Source organism: Molothrus aeneus, chromosome 1 (assembly GCF_037042795.1).
Source record: "Molothrus aeneus isolate 106 chromosome 1, BPBGC_Maene_1.0, whole genome shotgun sequence".
Taxonomy (NCBI): domain Eukaryota; kingdom Metazoa; phylum Chordata; class Aves; order Passeriformes; family Icteridae; genus Molothrus; species Molothrus aeneus.
In genome coordinates, this window is record NC_089646.1 from 9,731,855 (window position 1) to 9,759,098 (window position 27,244).

Here is a 27,244-nt window from a genome sequence, read left to right on the forward strand (position 1 = left end):
AATCCACTTACAGAGGTAATTTAAATAATAGAACACTGAATGATAATCTTCCTCTGCTATTGACCATTAAAATTTAACTTTTCAATTTACAAGAAAAATGCAGTGATGAGAAGTAATTTTTAAAATCTGCTCCCAGGAAGTTAGCACAACTTGGAACAATCCCATTAAGTGAGTTTCTCCTCAGTTCCAGATAAAAATGTATAGTAATGCTAGCCTTTTTTTTTTATTTTTTAGTCTAAACAATCCCACTGTCTTCAGTGGTTTTATACATAAAAATGAGAGAATACCTCTAGCTAAACAAGTAACTAATGAGGAATAGAATGTCTTCATCTGAGAGAGGTCTATCAAGTTACTGCAGCCAAGACATCTTCCTAATCTGCAATTCCACTGTTCATAAAATGAAGGCAATTACACCAAATTTCCTTGTCATCTGCCTGGCATTGTTATATAAAAGACAATAATGTTATTATTTGACTTGCATCCATTCTGGATCTAACAGCAGAGGCACCAACACTATTGGCTCTATACACCACTCCCTACCAAATATGAAGGAGATGTAGTAGCAAATACTATACCACCTTAAAATTAACTAAAAAACTTCACTTATTACCCTACTAAAAATTTTGTTCCAAGCTATGGTAGCACCGGGCCTCTGACTGATTTTAGAGCACATCTTGCTGATTTAGAACATCTTTGGAGCACCCTGATCCCAGTGAAGTTAAGTTCTGCCTCACTGGTGAGCTGGAAGTCTTGTTCAGGGCCTGCTGTGGGCCAATAGAGTCTTATGGAGCAGACTTGCTTCATGAGTGGCCAGTTAGACCACTTTAACAGAAAAGTGGTGCTGAATACTGGATGCTGATCTCATAACCAGTTCAGCTTCATGCTCCAATTCTCTGAACAATGTTACAAATGGATTCCACGTTTTCAAGAAATTCCCAAGATTAAGTACAAATCTGATGAGTGAGAACAAACATTTTGAATAATGGCCTATTTTTGACCTGGACCTAATGATTTATGCATTCAAGGCTCAAAGTTTCCCCTTCTGGTTAAAGAACAAAAAGGAAGCATGTAAATGAAGGCACAGGAGGAGTTCTGTGGGGACACTGGCAGCATGGCCAGCTCTGCATGCTGAGCTAAATGGAGCTCAAACTCTAATATGAGCCAGTGGGCAATGTCAAAGGGAACAAGAGGAAAAACAGAAGTAAACAATGATGAAAAGTATATGTTCTGTATTTCCCAACATGCCTGTCAAAACAATCCCATAAATTGAACCATTTTGGTAGCAAGAAATCTGATGCAGTTATACAGATGGCTTGATTGCTGGTGTTTGCCAAGCCTGCTCTCAGCCCAAGGAGAACAACATGTAGCTCTGTGTTATGCTGAGGTTATGTCAGTCTCACAAGCAGTTGCTCTCACTTGCTTTTCCTCCTTCCAATTGCCAAGTGCCATTGGAAACCCACTCACTGAACTCTGAAATGCTCCCTTAGTGCAGCCATTCAAATTATGTATTGTCTTTACCAGACTGTACCTAGTGCCCTTCCAATACTCTGTTTAGCAATTGTAATGCAGCACTGTGATGGACATCCAGTCAGCCCTGTCACATTAATTCAATTGAATCATTTTCTTCAAAAATGAAGAATAATATACAGTACAGAAATGGGCCTGACATTGGGAATTGCACTCTTTAAACCTAAATGTCAGTCTAATCCCCAGTAAAATCTCACGTAAGGTAGGGTTCAATACACCTAAAATTTGCTTAGATCAGAACAGAGGCAATGATGGCCAGTTTGCCCAATTTCAAGAGTGATGAGCGCTACAATAAAATTGTAAGGCATTTCTCTGCAGACTCAAAGTTGCCTGAATGCTTAACTACACTATCCTCCCAGCACTAAGTGTATTTTCTGGGCAGGTAAATGCCACTCACACCCAGCCTCTTTTGCTGTCCAAACTCGAACACAGTGGCATGGACACTGCCATTTATCTCCCAAGCATAATGTTCAAAAGTTTGGGTACACCTGAGCTCAGCTTGAATAGTATTTAGTACACATCTAAATCAGAGAATGAAGCAGAGCTTGAAACCAGCATCTAGGACTTTTGGGGAGGAGGCATTTTATTCAGACTTATGCTGACTTTAAAACCACTTTCAATGCACACATGCTCAAAAAACTAAGTTTGGACCAGCAGTCTTCCTTACTCCTGAGTGCTGCAAGACTAAGGTCCTCTTCTGTGCATTATTTATCTTTCTCTGTTGCTTTTAGGACTGAAGACAAACCACTGGGCCATCAAGAGGATGAGGGACAATGTTACCTCGCATTTCTGGTACATTCTGGTATGTGGGAGTTAAAACTGCTTCAGTAAGGTCTCTTCAATCTCGACAGACAGAAGATCCTAGACCCAGTGCCTGTCAGCAGAGCAGCACTAGGCATGCTGGATCCCTGAACATCCTACTTGTTTGGCATGTCTCAGTGAAACAGGGAGATATTTTGCAGTCTGGGCTGCCTTCTGGAGTCTTCAAAGGTCTCTTCTAATCAGTGGAGGAAAGAAGGTGTCTTACCTCCCCGTGTGGGTATGTCTTCACCTGTCTCTCAAGAAGTTCAGTGATGTGAAATGAAGTGGATGACATCCTTGGGGAATATGTGCAGCATCATCCAGCAGTTTGGTACCTAAATGAGTCAGTCTGGCTTTCACTGTAAATTCTGAAATAACCACATTTCAGCTTTACACCTAGAAATGTGCCTTAAAGGGAAAAGATATTAAACGCATGGGTAACAAGGCACATATCCAGAGCTCTTGAAAACAGAAGCTGAATGGATGAAATCTGTTGAAGAATTTAATTTCAGTAATCAACTTTTATTAAACAATGAGAGCTACACACAGATTATGCCCTGCAGGCCAAAGTGTTGGGTTAGAATTATAAGACTCTTTCTCATTTGGTTCTTTATCCCACAGATTCACTTGTTAGCAAAAAAACAGTCTAACCAGAAGACCTGCCTGGATGAGTTCACCAAAGATCCATGGCTTCTTGTGGTGGTACTTTACTATAGGAGCTAATCTGAGTTTTGATCTGAAAAACATAATTTTGTTGGTCCTGTCTACCACTATACTTATTCCAAGTGTTTATAGTTAAGATTTTTTAACAATATTTCTCTTAATGGACACAAACAGGAATCTCTTATTGGACACAAACAGTTTTTCATACTGAAGATTTTTTTTAGTAGTGATCTGAGAACTGAGAGTAATTTTTACTCAGTAAAATTACTGAGAGTAATTTTTTTCCCCTCTAGTCTTTTTAAATACTGAATTTTAAGAAAGATGAATTTCAAAGTTTAAAATAATTATTTAAGGAAGTTCCACCTGGCCATTTCTCAGTAATATCTTTGTTTTGATTGACAACAAATCATCTTCCTGTCACTGACAGAACAACAGTCTATAACAGTATCACTTTCTTAATATGCAGCACAGTCTCCTTAGTACTGAAGATAAAAAGCTAAACCTAAAAAAAGAAAAATCAAAGTTCAGAAATATGAGTCTTGAATACCACATGGAATGCATTAGAGAGTCAAATAAGGAGTCTGCCTTTAGGATGACTCATGTTGAGGACCAGTTTTCTCTGGCTGCTAACACCATTTGGCAGCAGTATGGACTTTGACTGGTGCAGGCAAAATCCCTGCTGGTGGGAAGCTGGGAGGGGCAGCCTGGCCAGCTCCAGCCAAGCTGCCATCCTTCCTCCATGCCTGGAAAAGAACAGGAATGTCTGTCATGGGGCTGAGGCTGAGTGATGAGACTCAGAGATGTGTGGAGGTATTTCAGAGCTTCTGTAAAATGACTTACAGGTGTGCTAGGAACTATTTGCTTATTACTTGTTCTAATGAATACAAAATACTAAATATTCAAGAGGGGGAATGTTGAAACAGGTGACTTCTGTATTTTTAACCACCCACTTTCATGGGCCAGCATCAGGCTTGGTTCCTTTCCCAGTGTCAGGCTTGATTTCTTTCCCATCCTACCTCCCCTTTCAGTGCACTGCTTGGCAAGGAAAAGTGAAGGAGCTGGAATGCCAGGACCTGGGCAATGCCTGTCATGGGCAAGGGGCTAGTGCACACCAGCCATGACTGCTTTGCCTGCTAAAAGCAGTCAAGACAAAAAGATAAAGAGCAGGAAAGCAATTTCCAGTTCCTGCTGCTGGGAGTGAGAAGAGCCGTGCTGAAGCAAACACATTCCCAGCAGTTCATGCTAACCCCAGACCCTGAGTCAGCTCTCAGCAGCAGCCACCAGCACAAGACTGGAGGTATTTTAGACCACCTTGAACATGCTACTGCCTGATTTTCTAAAACTAGCACTAAATACAGGATAGCCCAAAAGTAAGTGCTAAGAAATAAAGTCCAAGATAATTTTGGAAAAATTCTGAGGGAGGACAAGAGAAGTGGTCAGCTGGGATCTGCCTCTGTAAGGACCACCTAAGAATCAATCTGTCCTGGGAAAAACAGTACTTTGACAAACAAAAACTTTAGTTTCTAATGAACATTAGTTCTTTTGTTTTCTTTGGCTTGGGCATTGTTGTATTTACACCACTAACAATCAAAAAAGAAAGATTGAAAGACATAAAGAGAGTTATTCAGTAACAGTATTCAAAAAATAGTATTTCCTCAGTTCCCTGAGGGAAAACTTAAATGGTGAAAGGGTGTCTATGAAATTGCCATTATTCAGGCACTTGCCCAAAACCCAGTCAAAAAGTAGCAAAACACAGATATTCTGTCCCCAGAGTACTAGGAACACCTGACCAAGTAAATGAGAATATTATACATGAAAAAAATCACTCTGATTCATTCTCTGACTCCAGAGGTCAGGAATGGTGCCACGTTTTCCTTACATGATCCTCATGAAACACATGAACCTTGTGTTTAAAAATATTATCAGTCAAGCCCTCTCCATGTGTCACATGTGCACTATAGCCTAGGCCAAGAACAGACAGATATCAGAAGTGAATTCCTCTTGCCTTACACCCTGCAGCAAGAGCATTCCTTCTGAAACTAAATAAGATTATGGTTATAATTCTAGAAACAATTAATTATTGTGATTATGCATCTGCTTAAAAGTTAGAAAAATCCCTCTTTTAAAAAAGATCTCCCCCTGAACTCTTGACCTCAGTGATGTGTTGTTGTCATTTTATTACAAGGGTTCTATTGTCATTGCATTGCAAGGGTTCCATATTGCTAGAGTTTTCTACCTCCTTGATGTTTATTGTAGGCAGCTCCTCCAGGCACTTTCTCATCTTTGTCCTTACAGCAGCCAAATGACTCCAGTACCCCCAACCAACCAATCCACTCTTTTATAACACTCTCCTTATTGGCTACAGCTGTGGCCTGTTCACATCAGGCCTGCTCCCAATCTTTAATAATTAACCCAGTTGCAACTCTTTAGGGGAGTAAGATTACTTTCTATACTACCTTTATTTACTTATATTCTATCTCCCTACAATATGTATTACACTAGTTTGTGTTTTAGAAATGTTGGGAAATGGGCCACTGCCTTCAGGATTTGCATGCTTTCTTTTAAATTTTCAAGTCTGAAAATATGTGCCACCATATGAAGAGCAGTATTCATGTATATAGATACAACAAATCTTTTCTTCAGATTTTTCACAGCCTCAGAGCACAGACTACAAGGAGTTTAAAGAATACGTTGCTTTTTCTTTTCTTTTTTCCCCCCGAAGTATTATTTTTGTTAATGTCTATTATTCTGTTACACTTATTCCAGCTGAATCTCATCTACCATTGTACTCCTTAATCCCTCAATGTATTTAAATCCATCTGGAATTTTTCTAAATCCTCCATAGTTCTTCCTAACAGAGACAATTTGCCAATGGGGTACCACTAATCTCTGTACACACTGAGGAGCAGCAGTTCATGACAAATCTTTCTCTCCTATCTCATAAACAGCTCTTAATCTTCAGTGACACTCTGCCCCTTGCTCTGTGACTCATTCTCCTTAAAGTCAGTGTGAAGAGCATCCCATTTATGTCCTGTTGATTTGAAGGGTAGCTACAACTTGTGGTTTTGCTGTGACAGCAGCTTTTCTCCTGGGAGAGTCTGATGTATCTCAGCAGAAGGTGCTGAGGACCTGAGGGTCTTCCATGTGTGGTGCTGCCATGAAGGAGAAGAGAGGGTCCCTGGCACTGCCTCCTGGAGGCCCAGGCTCAGTGGCCCTCACATACAAATAGGCAGGACTTAAATTGTGTAGCTTTAAATAGCAGCTTATCATCAATGTGGTCTCAAGTCTGTGACCACAGCACTTCTCCATCTCAGAGAAGCTGTAAACAACACTAGGGAAACTTTTATTTTAAGGACACAGTTTAGTTCTTTTGAATTTCCCTTTTCTTTTTCTGTATTTTTTTTTCCTCTGCCAAGATTAGTAAATATTTTAACAACCAAATAATGGGAAACTCAGCTACTGATGTGTGAAATAGATTGATGTGAAACTCCTTGGGTGCAAATTTCAGTAGTAACTGAGGCATGGGAGGGCTGCTGATGGTCCTGCCACAAACAGATACAGCTTTACCAAGGTTTCACTAGAGTTTTTCACTCCCCTCTTCCCACTGACTCCTGTCTCCTGGGAATTAGCTTCATGGCACTTTTTAGTACACCAACACCACTGTTCTCTGATGTGAAAGGTCATTACCAAGCCTGGCAACAGCCAACTTTTGAGCCACACACCTCACAATCCAAAGGAAGGATGCCACATTTGCCTGAGGAGGGAATAAATGGAGAAGGGTGTCATCTACTCCTGCCCCAAGGATGGAGTAAGTGCTCCTGCCACCTCAGGTAGCACAGAGCCTGTAGGAAAATACAGGGCAACACAGTTGACTGACTTTGCCATTCTCATCAGGCTGGTAACCACCAGTATAAAGCTATCAACTCCAGCCTTCTCCAGCTCCTACTCCTCTTTTCCTAGACACAAAGGAAGTCTCAGTCATCACAAGAACAATGCATATTATCCATACAATAGAGAAGAAATGGAGACCTTAAAGGGGTTTGCTGCAGGTCATAGAGGAGGTAAGTGCCATGGCAAGGACTACTGGGAACATTTTTAATACCAATTTTATAGTGCTGCCATTAAATTCTTTCTGAGCCAACCAAGGCTAAAAAAGAATTTAGACACCAAAATTTTATTTATTTCTCTTGTCTGGAAGTGCCCTGGGAGTAACTCATCTGATAATCTATAATAAAAGTCCTGGGCACTGATGCTTTAAGTCCATGGTGTTGGAACAGCCTGCCTTGTCTGTCTGAGTTTTTTGTCCATGCTTCAGTGTAACTTCATATATCTTGGAACACACATCTCCATTAAAGACTTTGGAAGAGAATGCATTTCATGGATTCATTTTGGTTTGAACACAGTCTGTGTCTTACATTAAGTTAAATAATGATTAATTTTGTAATGGCTCACATTTATCCAGAATTCATGAGAACAACTAAATAACTTTCAAGCACAAAGCTATTCACTGGATTGTTTGAGAGCTGCCTGACTTCACAGCACTGTTATTGTAATCATTTTAAGGACACTGCAATTTTATTGCATTGGGCTGCACTTTCATTTTTTCATGCTTGTTTCCTCAAAGGCTATATTAGCCATAAAACCTTTTTAAGCTTACTTCTGTTTTGACAGCTCAGCAAATTCCCACTTTCTGTAATTTTTTTCCCTCTTTTCCCACCATCAGTAAGTGTGAATCTAAACCTCTTAATACAAGACAGATTCAAGTCCAGACCAATTTGTAACACAAATGACACTTGCTAAAAATCAATGGCAGTGGTTGGGCTATGAAGGTCAGAGGAGATAACAGCATCCTGGAAACAGGAGAGTGAGAGAGAAGTTGAGAAGGACCAAATCTCTGGAGTTATAATCAAAGTGTGACACTGTGCCAGCCTGTGCTTGCATTATTTCAAACATTCAGTACCTCCAGCTGTGTTAATAGTAACAAATTCATACAGATGCTTTGTTGCCTGCAGAAGCACAGAAATAATGGCAATAATCTGTGCCATGATTGTGTTGCCCTCCCTTCTGAGGCTGAAATGGACCCCACCAAAGTACTCCCTAATGCATTTTAATCTGAATGCTGGAAACAGCTACAGGGTTCACTTGTCATGCATCCTGAATCTCTGATTGAAAAAAGCCTTGAAAATGTAAACCTGTTTTTTCATATCAAATTACTTCTTCATACAAGTAATTAGTAAATGAGATTGAGGACAAATGATGATACACATTTTAATGCACTTTTGACTTTTAAATTCTTTCCTTTCCTTCATATCTTCCACCTTCCTTCAAGGCAGCACAAAGTCCAGACCAATTTATAATGCAAAATGATAAAGAATATCCAACAGTACAGTGTTCAAAAAAGGAATTGAAGAAATAAATACTCGTTCATAAAGAGGATTAAGCACCTCCCCTCTGAGGACAGGCTGAGGAGGCTTGGATTGTTCAGCCTGGAGAATGGAAGATTGTGTGGGAACCTCAAGGCAGCCTTCCAGGTCTGAAGGAGACCTACAGGGAAATCAGAAGGGGCTCTTCATCTGGAAGTGTAGTGACAGAACAAGGGGGAATGAATTCAAACTAACAGAGAATAGGTTTAGGTTAGATGTTAGGAGGAGATTCTTCAGTGGGACTCTGGCACAGGCTGCCCAGAGAACTTCTGTTCAAATTTATTCACTGATTTTCTATTTCTGAAATTACTTCATTCTAATTTTTAGTGGTCGAACATTTACATTTTGTACACAAAATGTGAGTTAAGAAATTGAAAAAAAAAAAAAAGGTATGAAAATTAAATGATGGCATTTTTACATCCCAGGACTGGGCAGAACAGCACTGATGAAAAAGTACTGTCAGATAATAGATTGCACTTTGATTCAGTATGCTACATTCCCAGGAATCCTGATCTTTGGTGTTCTTGTTCTCACTCATTTCAAAAGTTTAAAATTCATTACTTTTTCATAACGACCTGAATGGTAATTACCCAAAAAGCACTGTGTCATCTTAGAAGAACTGACCATATGTTATTGTGAGATTTTGCAGCATCTCAGGGTTTTAAGGACTCCCACTGTTTATAAAAACAAAGCACAGTCTCCAGCCCCATCCTTAGTTTGGGCATATTTAATGTGCAGCTCTATAGCCTGGAGTCAGCAGAGTGATCTGAACCTGCTCACTGAGAGGTGGTGGAGTACCTGAACCAGCTGCTCTTCCAAAGACCTGGCATGGAAGACCCAAACCTAGGATGCTAGAGTAGCACAGAGGCATGAAAAGAGCAATGAGAGTGTCAGGGAATGCCTGGCCTGGGAAAGCAGGCCAGCAGCCACTCCTGTTCAGCTAAGTGGAGTAATACAGGTCTGAGGGAGTTCTTGTGGGGCTACTGAGGGCTCCAGGCACAATCCCAAAATTGCCCGCTGCATCAGGACCAGAGTGAATGCTTGCCATTAGTCATTAGTGCAGCAGATTGGCTGGTCACCAGGTACATTAATTAGAAAATTTTCTCTCTATGTTCCTCTAGAGCTAAAAATGCAGAGCTGGTCCCAAAGAAATGAGAGGAAAACATGTGCAAAAGCAAAGCCCTTCGAGGAGGGAAAGATGGACACCGGGAAGGACTCTTCTCTTGTAAAATTATCTGCATCAGCAGGTGAGAATCATGTTCTGTCACAATGTATTTCAACAGATTGTGAAAGCACAAAAGCCAAGGGCAGGTGAAGTAGAACAGATTATCATGTCTCTGTGCATATAACAGATAATAAAAATATACAAAGCTGAACACAGCATTAAAAAAAAAAAAGCAGTATTTATTGCTCTCTGTGACAAAGCCAGATTAACTACTGCTTCCCTGTTATTTTCTTGTGGATGAATAGGAAGCATGAAGCATCATTTTCCTATGGGAATATATAATATCAAAATTGAGGCAGTGAAGCAGTAATATGGGGGATATGATCTCTGTCACTTTCTAAGAATCACAAGGAAACTGGAGAATTATAGATGGAAGAAAGATTTCATGTCTAGAAAACTCTAGGGACCATATATAATTATGCATGAAGAGTTGGCACCAGAAAATTCTAGAATTATGTCTCTCTACAGGTTTTGGTGCTGAGACACAAAGACCAAATTGTACCTACTGGATAATTTCACAGGAAAAGATTTTCTACATATGTTATTCAGATAGGGGGTCAAGCTATGTTGTCAGAAGCAAAACCTTTGGCTTTAAAATCAATTATGGACATTTATGGAACTTACTTATGCAAGGGAAGAGTTATATAAGGGAAGTAAAAAATCAGAGATAAAAATTTTACTTTTTCTAATGTCAGCAATGCTGTTCTTTGGTGATTTTAACAGACTTCAGTAGCAACAGATTTTCTGGTTTTTATGTATTTATAATTTCTCTTCGTTTTTAAAGGCAGTTGTAGAAATTAAGTGAAGAATATGAACAAATCTCTTTCCCTTAATAAAGTGCACTTGTAAGTAAAATAATGATTTCAAAAAGGACAGTGAGATATACAGAGAGGAACAAATCCGTTTTTCTTTTTGAATAGATGTATTAAAAAACAAGAACATTCTGTTATTATTTTCTAGAAAGAGCTGCAAAGCCTCATGGAATATAAATGCTCAGCTTCTAAGAAACATCAAGATCCAGCAAGTGAAAACAATATCACCCCTGTTTCATTGCTGTAGATATTGTGATTAATTTTTCCTATTTATTTTAAATTTAATTTTTAAATGCAATTAAAATGTTTCCACCTGGTAAGGGAAAAATAATGAAGATCATAAAAATACAAGTATTTAATGATATGCCTAGGAAAACAGAAAACTTGAGGAATAAACCAAGACTTCTGCACAACCCAGCTTCAGGGTCCTAACCCGAATGCCATCCTGAGGAAAGTAATCATTATATGCAAAGCAGTATCATTTATCACATTTGTAAAGGTGGAGAAATAACATCAAGCATTTGCAATTAACCCAACCCTTCAGCACGTTAAATGGGTCAGACTAATCATATTCCACAGCAATTTTACACTATGAACACAAGCCCCATTTCTTCCCAGCACCTGAGCAGAATTGCAGCTACCTCCAATGAAATGCAGGGCCATGCATGCAGCATCCAACTCAGTTAACGTGGTGTGAACAGATTTACAACCCATGCAATCTTACATAGACAGTCTGCAATTGAGAGCTAACATATGACAAAACATGAACTACCCTGGAAATGCCTAACACAACAATGCCAGAAGTTGGCTCACAAGCTGAGAGAGCTGCCATGAGCTGTCTGTGATCTAGTCTTTGTATGAAAAACTTCAAGTACGAGCCCTCTGATAAATCACAAAACAGGATGGGTTGCTCTGCACTAGGTGTCCAAGCATGGCTTCAGACAAGCATGACTTGATTTTGAAGCTTGAAAGACTCTGTGATAAGCAGTGGAAAGAGATGAACTTTCAAACTAGGATTTCTTTTAGTGCATTTAAGTCTAGCTCCTCAATCTCATATTTGAGAAACTGCATGCCAGCTTGGCTATTTAAACTGCTGAGCATGCAGCAGCTTACATTTAGATTTACTGGAGGTGGTAAGAACTACATTTTCAGAAAAGTCAGGCTTTAGGTTTCCTCATAAGACACTCAGGAGACCAAACACTGTGTAAATGTTTTGATTGTGGGATCTAGGCCCTTATTATAGAGCACATACTGCCAAACAAATGGGAGGACTGGCATGGTTTTTAACAAAAAAAAAAAGTTTCCCAAATGTGAAGAACTAGAACTTCAGAAAATAAAAAAGTCCAAAGGCAAGAGAGAGCTCACACTGATGTATCCCAACTATAACAGAGATACTTTATAACTATGGCAAGAGTAGAATATAAATTAAAATAACATCCCATAGATTACTTTTAAAAAATAAGATTACTTTGAAATTTTAGAGTTAAAATTAATAAAACATTTGAAAGCAATTACACTGAGAAAGGAAAAAATGTTACACAAATACTCCAGTGGTAGAATAGCCATTTTTTGAAAGAGAAGAGAGTAAACAAAGTAAATCACCAACTTGATTGGTTTCTCAGAATAACAAAGTACTGAAGCAGCACAGTGGAGGATTTGCTGGGCAATTTTCTACACTGAAAGTGTCAATTCATTCCAAAGCTCAGCGCTGATGGATAATATGGATTGGTATGGATTGCAGGGCTGCAACCATCTGAAAGGTCACTTGACAAACACAGCAGGAGTGACCCACTGTTCTTGCATTGACAATCAGACTGCCATTTTGACAAGTCTATAAAGTATCACAAAACTTTACTTCAAGTATTAGATGAAAATATTTATCTTTGGTTTGTGGCACAATTAAATGCTGGCATCTTCTTAGCATTTCATGGAGTTCAGTGCAGCAGTGCTAATACCTCCTTGGATCATGCTTGCAAAACCTCAGAAGCTAACAGGGAATGGATCTCCCCACAAATGTCAGCTATCTAAGCAGAATCATAGGATCATAGAAATATTTAGGTTGGAAAAGACTTCCAAGATCATTGAGTCCAACTGTTAACCCACCCCTGCCAAATCCCCCACTAAACTGTGTCCCTAAGTGACACAGGGACATGCCTTTTAAATACCTCCAACCATGGTGACTTCCCAGGGCAGCCTGTTTCAAAGCTTGACAACCCTTTTGTCAAGTTTTTCCTAATATACTAATAATCCTAATATAATTTGAACATCCCCTGGTGCAAGTTGAGGCTTTTCTCTCTCAGAGCCTTCCTGCCCTCCAGAAGATCAACACTCCCTCTCTCCCTTGGTTTCCAGCTGAAAACTGACTGAGGACACACTTGAGCCCTTCATCCAGATCATCAACAGAGATGTTAAACAGAACTGGCGTCAGTACTGAGCCCTGTGGAGCACACTGGTGTGCACCCAGAGTTATAACTGTGGCTGTAACTCCATTTCCCACCACTCTCTGGGTCTGGCCATCCAGCCAGCTGAAAACCATTAAAAATGGTAAAGAAGGTAAATTATATTTGTGTATAGGAGCTCCTCAAGAACCAAAAATCTTTGGACAAATGACCTTCTTCAGCAAGTTTCACTGAATAATAACAGACATAATTCAGGGAAAACCCATCAGTGGCAGACTAGCTAGGAAGAACACCAGGTAAGATGATACAGTGAAGAATCTCCAGGTTGTGAACACTGAAATTCAGAATGTCTCCCATTTCCCAGAGCTCTGGCAGTTCTAAACTTTACTGCATTTATGAGCCAAATAAGTCTGGATAGTCAAAAGAGATGGTGTCATCATGAAACTCTTTGGAATAAAGGAGTCTTCCAGATTGATATGAGTTAAAAGAGCTGGGGGAAGTAGGGAAGTAGTGCTGAGCTGGGGAACAACTGTCTTGTACTGCTTCACATAACATTCCAGGGCAGGAATGAAGAAGTGCAGTTAAAGGGTATTCCACCAGTTTCTGGTCTGTTTCTAATGTGCAGCCACATGCATTTCAATGCAACACAGTATAGTAAAAACAAGAATCCTCCACAATCCTATTGCCTTCAATCCCATTAATAGGTTGAGGACAGTCAAAAGAATCAATACATGCTAAAGAAATTTCTGCCTCAGTTTCTCTATGATACTGGACAGTGATTTGCAAGCTCATCCTAGAAATTCCCAGATTCTCACAGAAGAGGAATCAGGATCACTAATTAAATATAACATTGTTCTACAGAGGGGAAAAGGATGTAAAAGTGCCTTCATGGTTCTACAATCCCAAATCCTGTAATGAACAGTGCATCATTAGGGGGCTAAAGTTGCCTTTTTGAAAGTCTAGTATTAAATGTCAAATTCATTAGTGGCATGACCTGAAAGCATTAGGTCTTTCTCTCCAAACCAGCTGCATGTGTGATGTTTGGAGTCCTATATGTGTTATTTTCAGATCAAAATGAAACCACAGAGAAAATACTGCACTGTATTATTGTGTGTTGTTATCTGAAAGAATGACTCAGGCATTGATATTTAGACTACTTTCAAGTCAAATATTTAAAGCTCTCATCCTAACCATAAGCACACTTACTGACATATTGGAAGGTCACTAGAACATGAGAAGATAGAGAGAGGTCTGAGCGAAAGACCTACAATTTTAATGTCTCCTGCAAGGGAGGAAAGGCAACTGTAAGAAAACGGAACTGTTTGCTTGTATTTTCATCAAAGTACTGAACGGGTTCCAAACAGTTTCAGATGTATTAAAAATCAGGCCTGTGGCATTTTCCTCTTGTACATTCATATTTCACTAGGTGGAATGACTTTATCTTTTCCTCAGTTAAAAATGCCATTCAAATTGGCTGCTGTACTTACTCTTTCACTGTCACAATATAGCCATATTCTTCCTCCTGAGAAGATTTCACTTCAAGTTGTAAGCCTTGTCCTGTGTTTTTCTGAGGCTTTTCATATGAGTTTCCTTCCTGCATTAAAGTATCCTTAATCCAGTAGCTGGTCTGGCTTGGGTCTTCGGAGTCAGATTCACTGCTCTTTGCAGTTGTCAGCTCCCTTGAGAAAGTCTCACTTTTTACATTTTCCACACCAGCATTTGTTTCTTCTGAGGAAGAAGGGTCAGTTTCTTCAGATTTCTTAGTTTCTGTCTTTGCAGGTTCTTCAGGAATAAGGTCTTTATGCATCTTTTCAGCTAGTGCATTCTCATTCAAGAATCTAATCAGTTTTGCCATGTTCTCCTGTATTAAAAGAATAATATTAGTTTTAAAACTAAACACAGGAAGGTTATACTCACCAAACCTGGATATAATTTTTTCAAACTCTTATTGATATAGTAGAGTCTACTCATACAACTGTTGCATGGTCATTTTCTTAATTTCTGTAGGCTGCTAGACTATGTTAAGACCATGCTATTTATTCAGTAATAATAAAGGAGCATAAATTATGCCACTATATTTTTTCCAGTGGTTTCCACGTGTCTGTGTGTCTAAGTATTGACAAAAATGAAACTTTGTTATTTGCTAAGTTAATGAAAAGGAGAAAACATAGAAATGTCCATCAATATTCCTGGGTTGGGCCTGGAAACTTTCTTAACTCTTGGGTCTCACAAGCTATAACACCAGAAAAGGAACAGATATTATATCACCAATTCTGTTTTCCTTCTTCATCTCTAGAAATGGTGACAAATTGTATGTGAGTGATCCAACAAGCTAAAAATATGAGCACAGAAAACCAGAATCTGTCTAATAAATCAACAATAAGCAAATGAGCCAAAGTCAAAACAGGTGCCTGGAAAAATTCATTAGCTAGTTTCATTACATAACTTTATTGCAGCCAAGCACTTGGGAGGAAATGATGGCAAATGGGCACTTTATGCTCTGTGTCACAATAAATTCTATTCAAACATTCCCTATTTAAACTGTCACTAAGAAATTTATACATGAGATCCTCTGTAAGTCTGTTGTGACTACTGCACTTCATTCCGTGATGATTTTCATGTGGGTGTTTAAAGCTCCTGCCACTCTGTCTATGTGTGTTTCCCTTGCTTGGTAGAAGGACCAAAGAGATTTTACTGTAAACACAAGAGGATTTGCCCATTTATGAGTTTTGCAGTATTGGCTTTTGATAGAGTACATAGTAGGGGAAGTTTCACACAGTTTTAAAAAAATATTTCTTTGAAATTTTTCTGCTCCACGAAACTGAGAAAAAGAAAGATGAATATACCTCAAAAATGGCTAAATATTGGACAGCAGTCCATAGGAGTCAAAAGAATCAATACATGCTAAAGAAATTTCTGCCTCAGTTTCTCTATGATACTGGACAGTGATTTGCAAGCTCATCCTACAAAGTCCCAATTCCTTACAGAAGAGGAATCAGGATCACTATATGTATATATAAAACATTGTTCTACAGAGGGGAAAAGGATGTAAAAGTGCCTTCATGGTTCTACAATCCCAAATCCTGTAATGAACAGTGCATCATTAGGGGGCTAAAGTTGCCTTTTTGAAAGTCTAGTATTAAATGTCAAATTCATTAGTGGCATGACCTGAAAGCATTAGGTCTTTCTTTCCAAACCAGCTGCATGTGTGATGTTTGGAGTCCTATATGTGTTATTTTCAGATCAAAATGAAACCACAGAGAAAATACTGCACTGTATTATTGTGTGTTGTTATCTGAAAGAATGACTCAGGAGGAATATTGTAAGAGTAATCTGGATTAAAATGCTAATTTTGGTGTTACTAGCTAGGGTATGAGATTTAATGCCTAGAAATTTTGAAATACCTCCCCAGAACCAAGAGCCAAAGGACAGGGGGGAAAAGCATTTTCAAGAACACCTCACTGCTCAAAATCTACGAATTTGAGGAAAACCCTGATTTTTTCTGAAATTTGTGAATCTATTATAAATTCTGTCTATTTAAAAATTACTGAAACGGGAGGAAAAAGGACTTGAGTTTTATTTTTGAATATCAAAACCCATTTTGGTTAAGGTTTAAATAAAGGCTCATTTAATATTTTAATGCATCAAAACAGCATGTGTGCTATTGAAGCATAACTTGAACACAAAAACTTAGAACAAGTCATATTTCAGAAGTGTTTGTCTTTCACTGCACAGAAACCTGATATTCTGAGATGGAACACTTGTTTTGTTAAAATACTGGTACTCTACCTCTTGATCACTTCTCACACTGGCTTCGTGCACTCCATTGTCTGTAGGATATGAAAAGCACAAACATATAGTTATGAAGGGCAAACATCATATACAAAGCAAAGGCTTCTCATAGGCTGCTTTTTAGCAGTGGTCTTTTTATGTGATTTAAACATTGAGACATCAAAGCTGAAAGGGCAGAATAAGGAGCACTGTATAATTTATTATTGTTATTCTAACCCTGCTTTGATAGCAAATTAATGTGAGATCAATAGACAGAGTACTTCAAGAGCCAATGTAATAGTGTTATTTTGCTAATTAAGTGTCAAATCATCATATCAGTTTACCAATATCTGAGGAAAAAAAACAGAATAAAATGGCTCTAGCTTGCTGAATGGACATTTATGGTAAAGGAAAAGGAAATATAAATTTCCCTCATACCTATTTTGGTGGAAGAAAATTACATACTTCAAAAGATATCATTCACCAAAATCATGTTACAGTTTAACTACAGTGATAATATTCAGTCACATCCTTAATCTCAGTCAAATAACACTGGCTTTTTGCTTTATGAACTCAATGTCATTCATCCTTCTCAGCATGATTCAAGAGAAATCCTCAAGTTTTCTCCTTTTAATCTACAGCAAAATCTGGCAATCAGAATAACCAGAATATCCCTAACTAGTAAGAATTTCAGTATATCACCATGAAAACAGTGAAAATCATTTTTTATGACTTACAGCACACATTTCTGGCATACTAGATATTATAACATTCCTAAAATAGAAAATGGATGAGCAGTAACTTATGTTCCACTGTGATTTTCACTCATTAATGGCAATTACTGTGGCTCCTGAATCTGCATCACCAGGAAAATATGTGTGCAGACAGAAACAAATAACCATAATAACTCTTCTTATTCCCTAAGAAGGAAAGGGAATGAGTGGGTTTGTACCTGTAACTTGTCACAGATTTTCTTCTGCAAGTAACTGTGGCATGGTAAAAAATGATTATCTGTAAAACATAACTTTTTTCTCTGCATATTTTGAAATACATCTTGTAATATAATAATTTCCGTTATCATTTTGCTTAAGCATCTCATTTTCAAGAAGAGGAAATTAGACCACACAGCATAAAGCAATTCTTATTTCAATATAATTGGATGTGTAGGTTTGTGATCTTGTTTGTGAAGCTTGAAGATCGAGTGTTCATGAACAGATTTTTTTTTTTTTGGTAAATGAAGAACCTGCTGTAAAAAGAAAACAACAATCTAAAATTCCAAGCCTTTTGGGAAATACAGAAACTTTCCCTCACACCTTCTTTAAAACTGATTTTTAGAAGTCTAGCACTAAGGTGAAGCAATAGAGGAAAATCAGGGTAGCTGTCTTTTGCTGTACTTCTAAAATAAATACCTGGTATATTAACACTGTTTTCCATTAATCCATTCTGAAGCTCTGCCCTTCCTTGAGCATCTCCTTTCTTCATTTGTGCTTCTGTTTTGTCTTCTCTAATTTTTCCAGCATTTTTTTCTGTTTCTTCCTGGATGTCAACACTTTGGATTGCAGTGGCGATAGTATCAGCGATTTCATCCAGTTCTGTTGAGCTGAGATTCTCCACATTCACTTGGTGTTTCTCTAGGTCCTTCAATACATTTTTAATCAGTGCCTCTGGATCAGAAAACAACATGGGCACAATTAGCTGCATACATGAAACACATGTGATTATATCTTTAATTTTTCCTAAAAAATTTAGATAGCTTTCCCTTCATGGAGAGTATCTGCTTTTTAAAGGAAGGTGCTGCATTCCTTACAGAAAACAGAGGATTCTTAATGGATGTTGAAGTTTATGACCAGGTGAATCTGTGCCAGGACAGGGGGATGTATGCTATTATAACCGAGAAAGTCCTCCTAGAGAGAGGGCATGAAATTACCACTTTTTCTTTACAAGAAGAACAGTCTTCCCTAGTCTAAGTTGACTCAAAATACTGAAAGCAAGTGTTAAAGTAGCCTAATTTCTTTTTTTTTTTAGCTGCAAAACAGTACAAACAACATTACTGTTTCCTAGAGATCAGTTTTCTTTGGTAATTTGCTTTCACAAGTATATCTATATAAGTTGTACAGAGTTCTGGGAAAAAATGAGTCAGATATTTTGTCTTTCAATCAAAAAGCTCCTCATCAATTAGAAGGGGATATAAATAAATATACATTATATACATGGATATGTCAAGGACAAAATTTCTAAATGTTATTAATTTCTCTTGGAACATATATACTTTTTTCAAATACATATTTTCATATATAGATTATCGATATAGGTATAGATGATATAGAGATATATAGAACTTGTTTTGGTTTGCCAGCTATGAATGTTTTACCAGTCACATTGAGAAAAACATAACAAAACCAAACAGCAAAACACCTTTGATGTGACAAAAGTTTTGAAGGTAAGGAAATTCAAGGACAATGGGTATTAAAGGTGAGTCAGAAGATAGAGCATAACATCTCCCCAGGGAAGGCACTTTTCTGACTGCATTTATTGCATCTCCACTATCAGTCTGCAGAACTCTGAAAAATTCAGCCTAATGTAGTGCTTACTGTAGCACACCAAAACTATTTCCAATCATGCCTCTGTTCTGCTTATTCATGTTGATAAGAAATTTAACATATTTATGCATATGCATGCAAGCAAGAAAACTCTTTCACATAGTATTGTGTAGGAAGAGGAAAGTAAGGGCTGCTCTTACATCTCTGTTGAATGTCTGCATTTACATATAAGTAGTTTGAAGGTGCCATCCCACCTTTTTTCTGAATAGTAACACTATCCATGTCAAGCCCAGTGGTTGGACATCTTCATCATCTGTAAGCAGGACTTTGGGACTGTCCTGTCAGCTTTCAGGCTCACATAAAAGTGAATTTAAAAGTAGGGAAACAGGGAAAAACAATGTCATAAGAAGGGCTAAAAATAAGGATTTTTCTTTTTCCTCACAGCAAAGGAGGCAGAAGTACATGGAGACTAGAAAAGAAGTTAAAGTAGTTAACAGACTTCTCCTTCATGGAAGAGGCAGTGGAACATCTGTGATTTTGCAGGGAGACAAGCACCAAGGATTATTTTTCATTGGGAATAAGAGGCCAAGACCTTGGACACATCTGTCATTTTTTGAACCCCTCAGTTTTAACTGAAGAGCTCACCATCAGCATCTCACCATCAGAACCCCAATTCCATCTCAAGGCAAAGACTAATTTCCCCTGACCTGACCCAAAATTCATCGAAAAAAATAATGCCATTTTCCCTTAACTAATTAGTCCATAAAAAGTAAAAGAGCTTAAACAGCTTAAATAATAGATTTACTGTGAGTCTGAGAGGGTGTTGACACACAGGGAAGGTGTTTCTTTGATGTACTTTCTTTTCCAGGTAAAAAGAAAACATCTTTCCAATAATCCACCTGGATGTTATTACAAAATTCTACTAATTTAATTATAAAATTCAGTAATATAAAATACAAGCTAATCTTGTAAAATGTTCACTTTTTAGATTTCCTTTAAAAAGCATAGTTATAAGTACACTTAATTGTGACTATCTATAAAAAAAGACAGGTTATATCTGTGATGTTACTTCAAACTGACAGCTGACAAAGATTTTGGTACCATATTGGAATAGCAGAAAGCTTTGTACAGGAAAGCAAGTGCTCAGAAATGTGAATCAAAGATCTAAACTCAATCTGTGCCAAACTCTCTGGGCCAAGATATGCAGAGGAAGCAAAATTAATACTGAAGTTTGATGGAAGCTTAGCAATATTTCAGAGAAAACTTTGAAAAGTCTCCTTCTATTTTATTGTATCCATCCCCTGTTATGAATTTCATAATTTAGTAAAAGCATAGTGACCAAATGCTTTAGTTTAGGAAGGCAATTTATGAGAGCAAATTAATCCAAACTACAATAAAATTTTTTAATACACTTGATCAACCTGAGTTCAAGACACTTTTTCAAGAAGCACAAGAGCTACCTGGCAGAGAGGTGGAGAGGATGTTACACAGAGCAGCAATGCAGAAAACTTAGCTGTAGGAAGAAAACTGTACTGTTGCATTACCACAGGAGCCTTGTGTCTGCTTAGGTATCATTTCTGAACTTATCTTTTATAGAACTATTGGACAATATCTTGACAGAAAAGCCTAAATTATTGAAGCAGAGCTAATAAAATCAGCAATGAAAAGACAGAATATATGTCAGATCCTAATCAAAACTAAAATTTTACAAATAAAACATCATTTGAAGACAAATCTTAAAAGAGAATTATATTTCAGGACATATATAATTAAATGAGTTTTATTAATGTAACACAACCAGATTTTTGTTTATTTCATTTGATTCACAGCCAGCTGTCAAGATCAACTACTCAACAACATGCAGGCAATGTACCCTTGTCATTTCCATTCAATTTTTTCCAAACTAACTTTTTCTCTTTAGCTATATTCTTAACCCAGTCTTATCTCTCCACTCCATCTTCAGACTCATCTTTAATATCCATTGTCAACAAAAAAAGCAGTCTTAATCTCAAACAAATGGGAATGGGGGAACAGGGCAAAGAAGAACATGAAAAAAGAATGGCCACAGGCCCTATTCCAGATAATAGTGACAGGCTCAGTACAGGTTCTTCTGGCTCACTAAAACCTCAATATTATGTAGAGGAGCATCCTGCTCCTCTACTACTGGCATTCCTGCCCTGGTCATTGCCACCTGGGCACAGTTCATCAAACAGACTCCTAAATACTGCATTGACATGAGTAAAACTTTGGCATTATATCTACTTTTTCTGAACAGCTGCAATGTGATTTAAAATATCAAGGACCAAAGGCAATAACCAAAGCCAGTAAATATGAGGAACATCATGTTTTTAGTACCCCAGGAGGGACAGTCACCAAAGTGTCTGTAACAGCCTGGTGGAAAGTAGGTCTGCATAAAGAGTCTTGCTAAATTCACATGGCTACTGATATGGTATTAATCCTTGTCCATGGTAAATATGGATATTTACACTTCTTGTTATGGCACTTGTCCATGTTTGTAATAATTTGTAAATTAGTGGATAACACTGATAAACAGATAAATATCATTGCATCTGTTTACCAACACCTTTGAGTAATATGATGTATTTATTAAAATCAGAAAATATTGTTGGAGAAAGACCAAATAGCAGATGGATACTGCAATGGCACAGCACTTAAGCAGCACATGTACTTGAACATGCATTTACCTGTGCACAGCTTTTATAGTCTCCCACTGACTCCCTCCTAAGTAGACTCAGCAATGCTCAGTCATGTTTCACAGGGCTTGCAAACTGCAAACCAGATTTCTCCCTTAGCTCCAGCTTTGCAACTGATAAATGCAAACTGCCTTTTATCCCTGGAACATAATGGCAGTAAAAGCATACATGTCCTAGAAGATGTAATTTTTAATATAAGCTCCACCAGTAGAATTCCCTAGTAGGTAACAATAGCACCTTATGCAGGGAAAACAGCTTTTTATTGTACAGCATATAAATGATGCCTCATATTCTGCTGGCACAAGAGTCAAAGCCAGCTTGCCTTACAACCACATGGTATGGGAGCAGTGACTTTGTTAGAAATTCCTCAGTGTGGTCTGCCTTCCTCAACCCCATCACCCTACTGACCACATGTTAGCTGCCTCAGCAGCTGAGCACCATATGGAATGGTGATCCCAGCTTTGCCAGAGAGAGGATGTATAAAAAAATATTTTTGTTCCATAAACATGGAAGTTTGCTATTTTTTAAGACATCTGAATTACTAATTCTGTGACCTTTTCGAAGGAACAGAGAGACGTATTCTGTAATATTTAACATATAAAAAAAACACTAGACTAGAACAAACCACACAAAACTGAGCCAAATTCTAAATATGGCTGGTGCAGAGGAGAGATTAACAATTCCACTGTTGCACAGTGACTACAAAGGCAGTGCCCACGCACATCATGCTACTCCTAGAGGTAACAACTTCCAAATCTGAAAGAAAAATAACTCCACATTTCCTTCTTTTGTAATTCTCCTCAGGGTGCCTTGTTAGAGAATTTACCTGCCACTGTTTTGCAGCACTTCTCAGTACTAATCTGCTCAGTACCTTCTGGATTGTTCTCCCAGTCCAGTGCCTGTGTCTAATCCTCTATCAGATGGATCAGAGAACTGAGCACCCCATCCTTCCAGTTTTTTTACAGTTCTGTAGTTCACAGAGTGCAAGAGAAAAAACAACCCACAAGCCTACAATAATCCATAAACACAAGAGAGATTGGAGAAAGGTTAAAAGCAGAAAGAAGTTGTGTGGTCAAGCCTGGGAAATCTGAATCCAAACCACCTTCATTCCAGTGGACAGCATTTTAAGCAATGAATATGCCTGGGTCCATCCTCACCTCAACTTTCTTGTTGAGATTATTAAGTGGCTCAAAAATACAAAGGAAACCACATTATTTTCTCCTCAAGCAATTCATAATGCCTTCTCTATGCAACAATTAAAAGCAAATGCAATGGCAGAAGTTCCTATAGGGCATATTATATATGAGAAGTCAAAGTAGTACAACCCAATGAATTGTGAAACATGTTATTCCCTGTAAGTGTTAAGCATTTTTTTCCCAGTTGGCTCCTACCAGGAAAGGTGAAGTGGAACAGCTGGAGGATAATGAAACCAGCATGTGCCTAGTTTGTTTTGAGTCTAGCAACAAAATTGTCTAACCTGTGCAAGAGACTTACAGTGCCACCTGGATTTGATTTTACATTATAGTTCATTCCTTGAAACCTATTATCTCTGGGCACCATACCAAGAATGCTTTCACTTCTGAGCATCCTTTAGACTGCAAGCATTATCTTTCCTCTGCTGAAACTCTGACATTTCTGTGTGTTTGTGTGTGTTTTGTTTTTGGAGGATATTATTAAAAGAACAAAAAAAAAAAAAAAAAATCAAAGAACACTGCACCTTATGGATGATAAAGAAGGATTCAAAGGAACCCTCTAACATATCACTAAAATCCATTGGGGTAGTGCTGACTGCAGTGTAGCAGATATAAGTGCTTGACAATGGCGGGGGATCAACTCTTTCATTTTTCAGGCATCCTGAACCACTGGAACAACATCTATAGTTAGATAAGTTTAAAGAAAAAACAAAATTAATCGGAATTATAAAGTCTACATGATCCCCAAGATTCATCTTATAAAGCAGTGCTTTGAGTGCAGCTGAGCATGGGGATGTTACCCTCCATTTTAATTTAAGTATTTGTTGAATTGTCATGTACAGAAAAAACTGTGATCCAATCATTGTTAAACAGCATTATGAAAAAAAAAGATTAAAATCCAGGAAATGGGTTCATTTTTACAGAATGTCCAGACAAAACTAGATGCAATCCCACCTTCTTGTTCACCTATCCATGGAACTGACAGACTCCTCCCTTCTCCCTCCTCTCCCTCTGGTTCTGCACCAGAATTCATCTCACAGTTAATTTCTGTGCTTAACTTTGAATTTTACCCGTGGTCCTTGAATTTCTAATTAAATAAAGAGACGTGGAACAAAACCAGGCATTTCTGTATCATCTATATATATAGTGTGGGATGAATGCATAAAAACAGATTTGATAGCAAAGATATACCCATAATTATGCGTTGTTTGTAAAATGCTTTGAAAATATAATAAATTACATAAATGCTATGTCTTACTAAGTGCCATATATTTCTGCACGCATATGGAAGGTGGGCTGAGGAATGTGGGTAGATGTTTGCAGGGAAAGAGTAGCTGGAACGGTGAACATTATTACTGTCTTATGGCAGATATATACATGCCAATACTAGGAGATATATCAAATGTCTAATTTTATTTTCTTTTTCTCAAAAAAATTTCAGTAAACATGAGGGAAACTTCAGGTAAGCAAAAAATTGTGGTGGTGTTTACAGGGGACCCAGGATGAGGGATGAGACGAGAATCTTGACTCCATGTTTCAGAAGGCTGATTTATTATTTTATTATATGTATTATATTAAGAAATTATATACTAAAACTATACTAAAAGAATAGAACAAAGGATTTCATCAGAAGGCTTGCAAAGGAAAGGAATGATAATAAAATCTTGTGACTTCTCACAGCCTCAACACTGGTGGCTGTCATTGGTCATCAAGTAAAAACAGTTTCACATGCTGGGTAAACAACTCTCCAAATCACATTCCAAAGCAGCAAAACATGGAGAAGCTGAAGCTTCTCAGGAGAAAAGACCTAATGAAAGGATTTTTCATAAAATATGTCTGTGAGAAAAAATAAGTAAATATCAACTTTACCATCCACGATGCTCAGAGGGTCCTTTGGATCATCCTGGGAAGCAGATTTGTGACTCAGCATCTCAGGGGTCGGCCTCAGCGCTCCAGGCCCAGGCCTCGGCTGGAGCAGCTTCCTCATTTTGAAATCTTCCGCTTTCCCTTGGGCAAGAGTTCCATCAAAAGCACTGCCCTGCGTGGAGTACAAGCTGCCAGCATACACCTGAGAGCCTTTAGTCCTGCTGGGAGGGCTGTTCTCACTGCTGTGTGCAGACAGGTTCTGGGTGATGTAGGAGTGCAGCGCGGCCATCAGGCTCCTCTGGCCCGCTCGCGGCTCCGGCGGGAGCTTGTCCGGCTGGCGCTGGCGGAGCGTCCTGCCACGGGCACCCTCAGGGAGTTCCTGCTGGGATTGGGATGCAGGGGATGGATCTTTGGGGTTCTGCCTCCTGTAGTACCTCGTAGGGTCATTGTAGATGTAGCTCTAGAGAGAGCAGAAGGTGGGCAAGAGGAAAGGGGTCAGAATTGGTTTGGGATTATTGTTGTGCCGGGATCTGAGGTGGAACCCTCAGTGCTTTACCAGCCAGGAAAACAGTAATTGGAACTTGTAATGCAAATGTAAACTGCAAACTTCAAACTGATAAGTGTGCCTCAAACAGGCACTACTACTTAATGTGCAAAAATCCAGTTCATCAAATTATTAGAAAGCAAGAGCAAGAGATTAGAGAGAGAATAACATAACTCAGTGTTGACTATGTGTGAACTATTTCTATTCAGACAGACAAAGGAAATTTAATAAATCCACTTTCCCTTTGGTTTTTACTTAACCCGTTAGAATTACTTTTTTTTCCGATTACTTACCAAAAACTAGCATGTCAAATCAGAAGTGTCATTTTTAAAGGAACACCAAGTAAGTAAAGCAATTTTTTTGCATACATTAAGTACTTTGTTCTAATTTAAATGAAATATTTTTCCACTAAATTAAATCTCTAATAAATATATCATCTGACACTGTGGAAAAGGAAGTATAAACAATGTTTAAATTGTTTTTTAATTAAAGTATTATTTTCAGGAAAAACACCACAGCAAATTAAACAACAATGTCAAAAACATGTCAATCAAGCTCAAACCACATTTTTACTGAAAAAGTTCTGGGGAATAAAAAGTGGAAAGGTGGGTTTGCAGTACAGTTTTCTATTTTCAGTTTCTATTCTCATGGAAACACCAGATGGACATTCTTTTTACTATCACTTAATCCTAGAGACATTTTTGCTATGATCACAACCTGAAGGCAGGCCTTTTCATTTTTAAGCAAACCCTTTCCATCCTCCTAAATAATTTCAAAAATCATTTTTCTTCAGTTCTTGCTAAACACAACTTTGAACTGAGAGGTTTACTTATATCCAGAATAATTCCAGTTAGATTCTTTGTTTATGATTCCCTGAGGTTACATCCCATCCTGTATGTGTGCTGCAGGATGGGTCCTGCTTCTCAGCTGTGCTTTCTTGGTTAAACTGTCACACAAACTCCATCACACTGTGGCAACCTTAGGACAGGGACTATTTCACCTCTCACTGCTATAAATTATTGTGAATCACTGGTGTCCCTGTGCATTGATGACACAATGATTTAGGACAGAGGGAGCTGCAAAATACAGAGGGAGTGAAGATACTATACACTCCAGAGGACAGCAATTAGAAGGATTCAGACAGAAATATCATTATTTATGTATTTGCTAATGTACTTTGTAAAACCAAAATAAGATTGATAAACTCCTCCAGAGATGAGGAATTACTTTTAGATTTTTTCTAGATCCTAATTTTTGGACAATAATTTTGCTCTCCATCTGAACAATTTTATTTCTTCTGATGACAGCCAGTGGATTTTACAATACATGTTCATACCCATTTCTTTCCAAGAGGGTTTTCTTCCCTTTAAGAAATGATTGAAGAGGTTCATTCCACGGTTCCATATCATGATTTAAATAGAATTATGGTATAGGCAATTTTATTACAGAGACAAAAGGCACTTTGGCTTGTGATCTACCAAGGCAAGGCTTTGGATTTCTGTAGTGGGTCTTTAACATAGAAATGTGCTTTTTGAAAGCCAAGAAATTGGGCTGCAGTGAAGCAGTGTCAAAAAATACAGAGCTAGAGATCAAGCAGCTTTGTGTATGAAATATTTCAGTGTCCCCTGGGAACTGTATCAAACAGCAGCAGTGCAGCTCTGGTTCAGTGCTCCAGCTGCAGGGTAGGCATTGCTCTGATCAGCTCCAAGGGGGAGCCAGTTGTCAAAATGCAAGTTGAACGCTGTTTACATGCTTAATAGCAAAGC

General features: G+C 38.2%; 1 protein-coding gene across 1 annotated transcript in view; it reads right to left on the minus strand.

The window, feature by feature from the left end:
- PTPRN2 (protein tyrosine phosphatase receptor type N2) overlaps positions 1 to 27,244 on the minus strand; it is a 636,053-nt gene that overhangs the window by 369,787 nt on the left and 239,022 nt on the right. The window contains exons 6-9 of the mRNA XM_066551162.1: positions 24,938 to 25,394; positions 18,031 to 18,285; positions 16,640 to 16,680; positions 14,338 to 14,711 (exon numbers count right to left, since the gene is read on the minus strand). Coding sequence (XP_066407259.1) covers positions 14,338 to 14,711; positions 16,640 to 16,680; positions 18,031 to 18,285; positions 24,938 to 25,394 — 1,127 coding nt within the window. The remainder of the gene's footprint in view (positions 1 to 14,337; positions 14,712 to 16,639; positions 16,681 to 18,030; positions 18,286 to 24,937; positions 25,395 to 27,244) is intronic.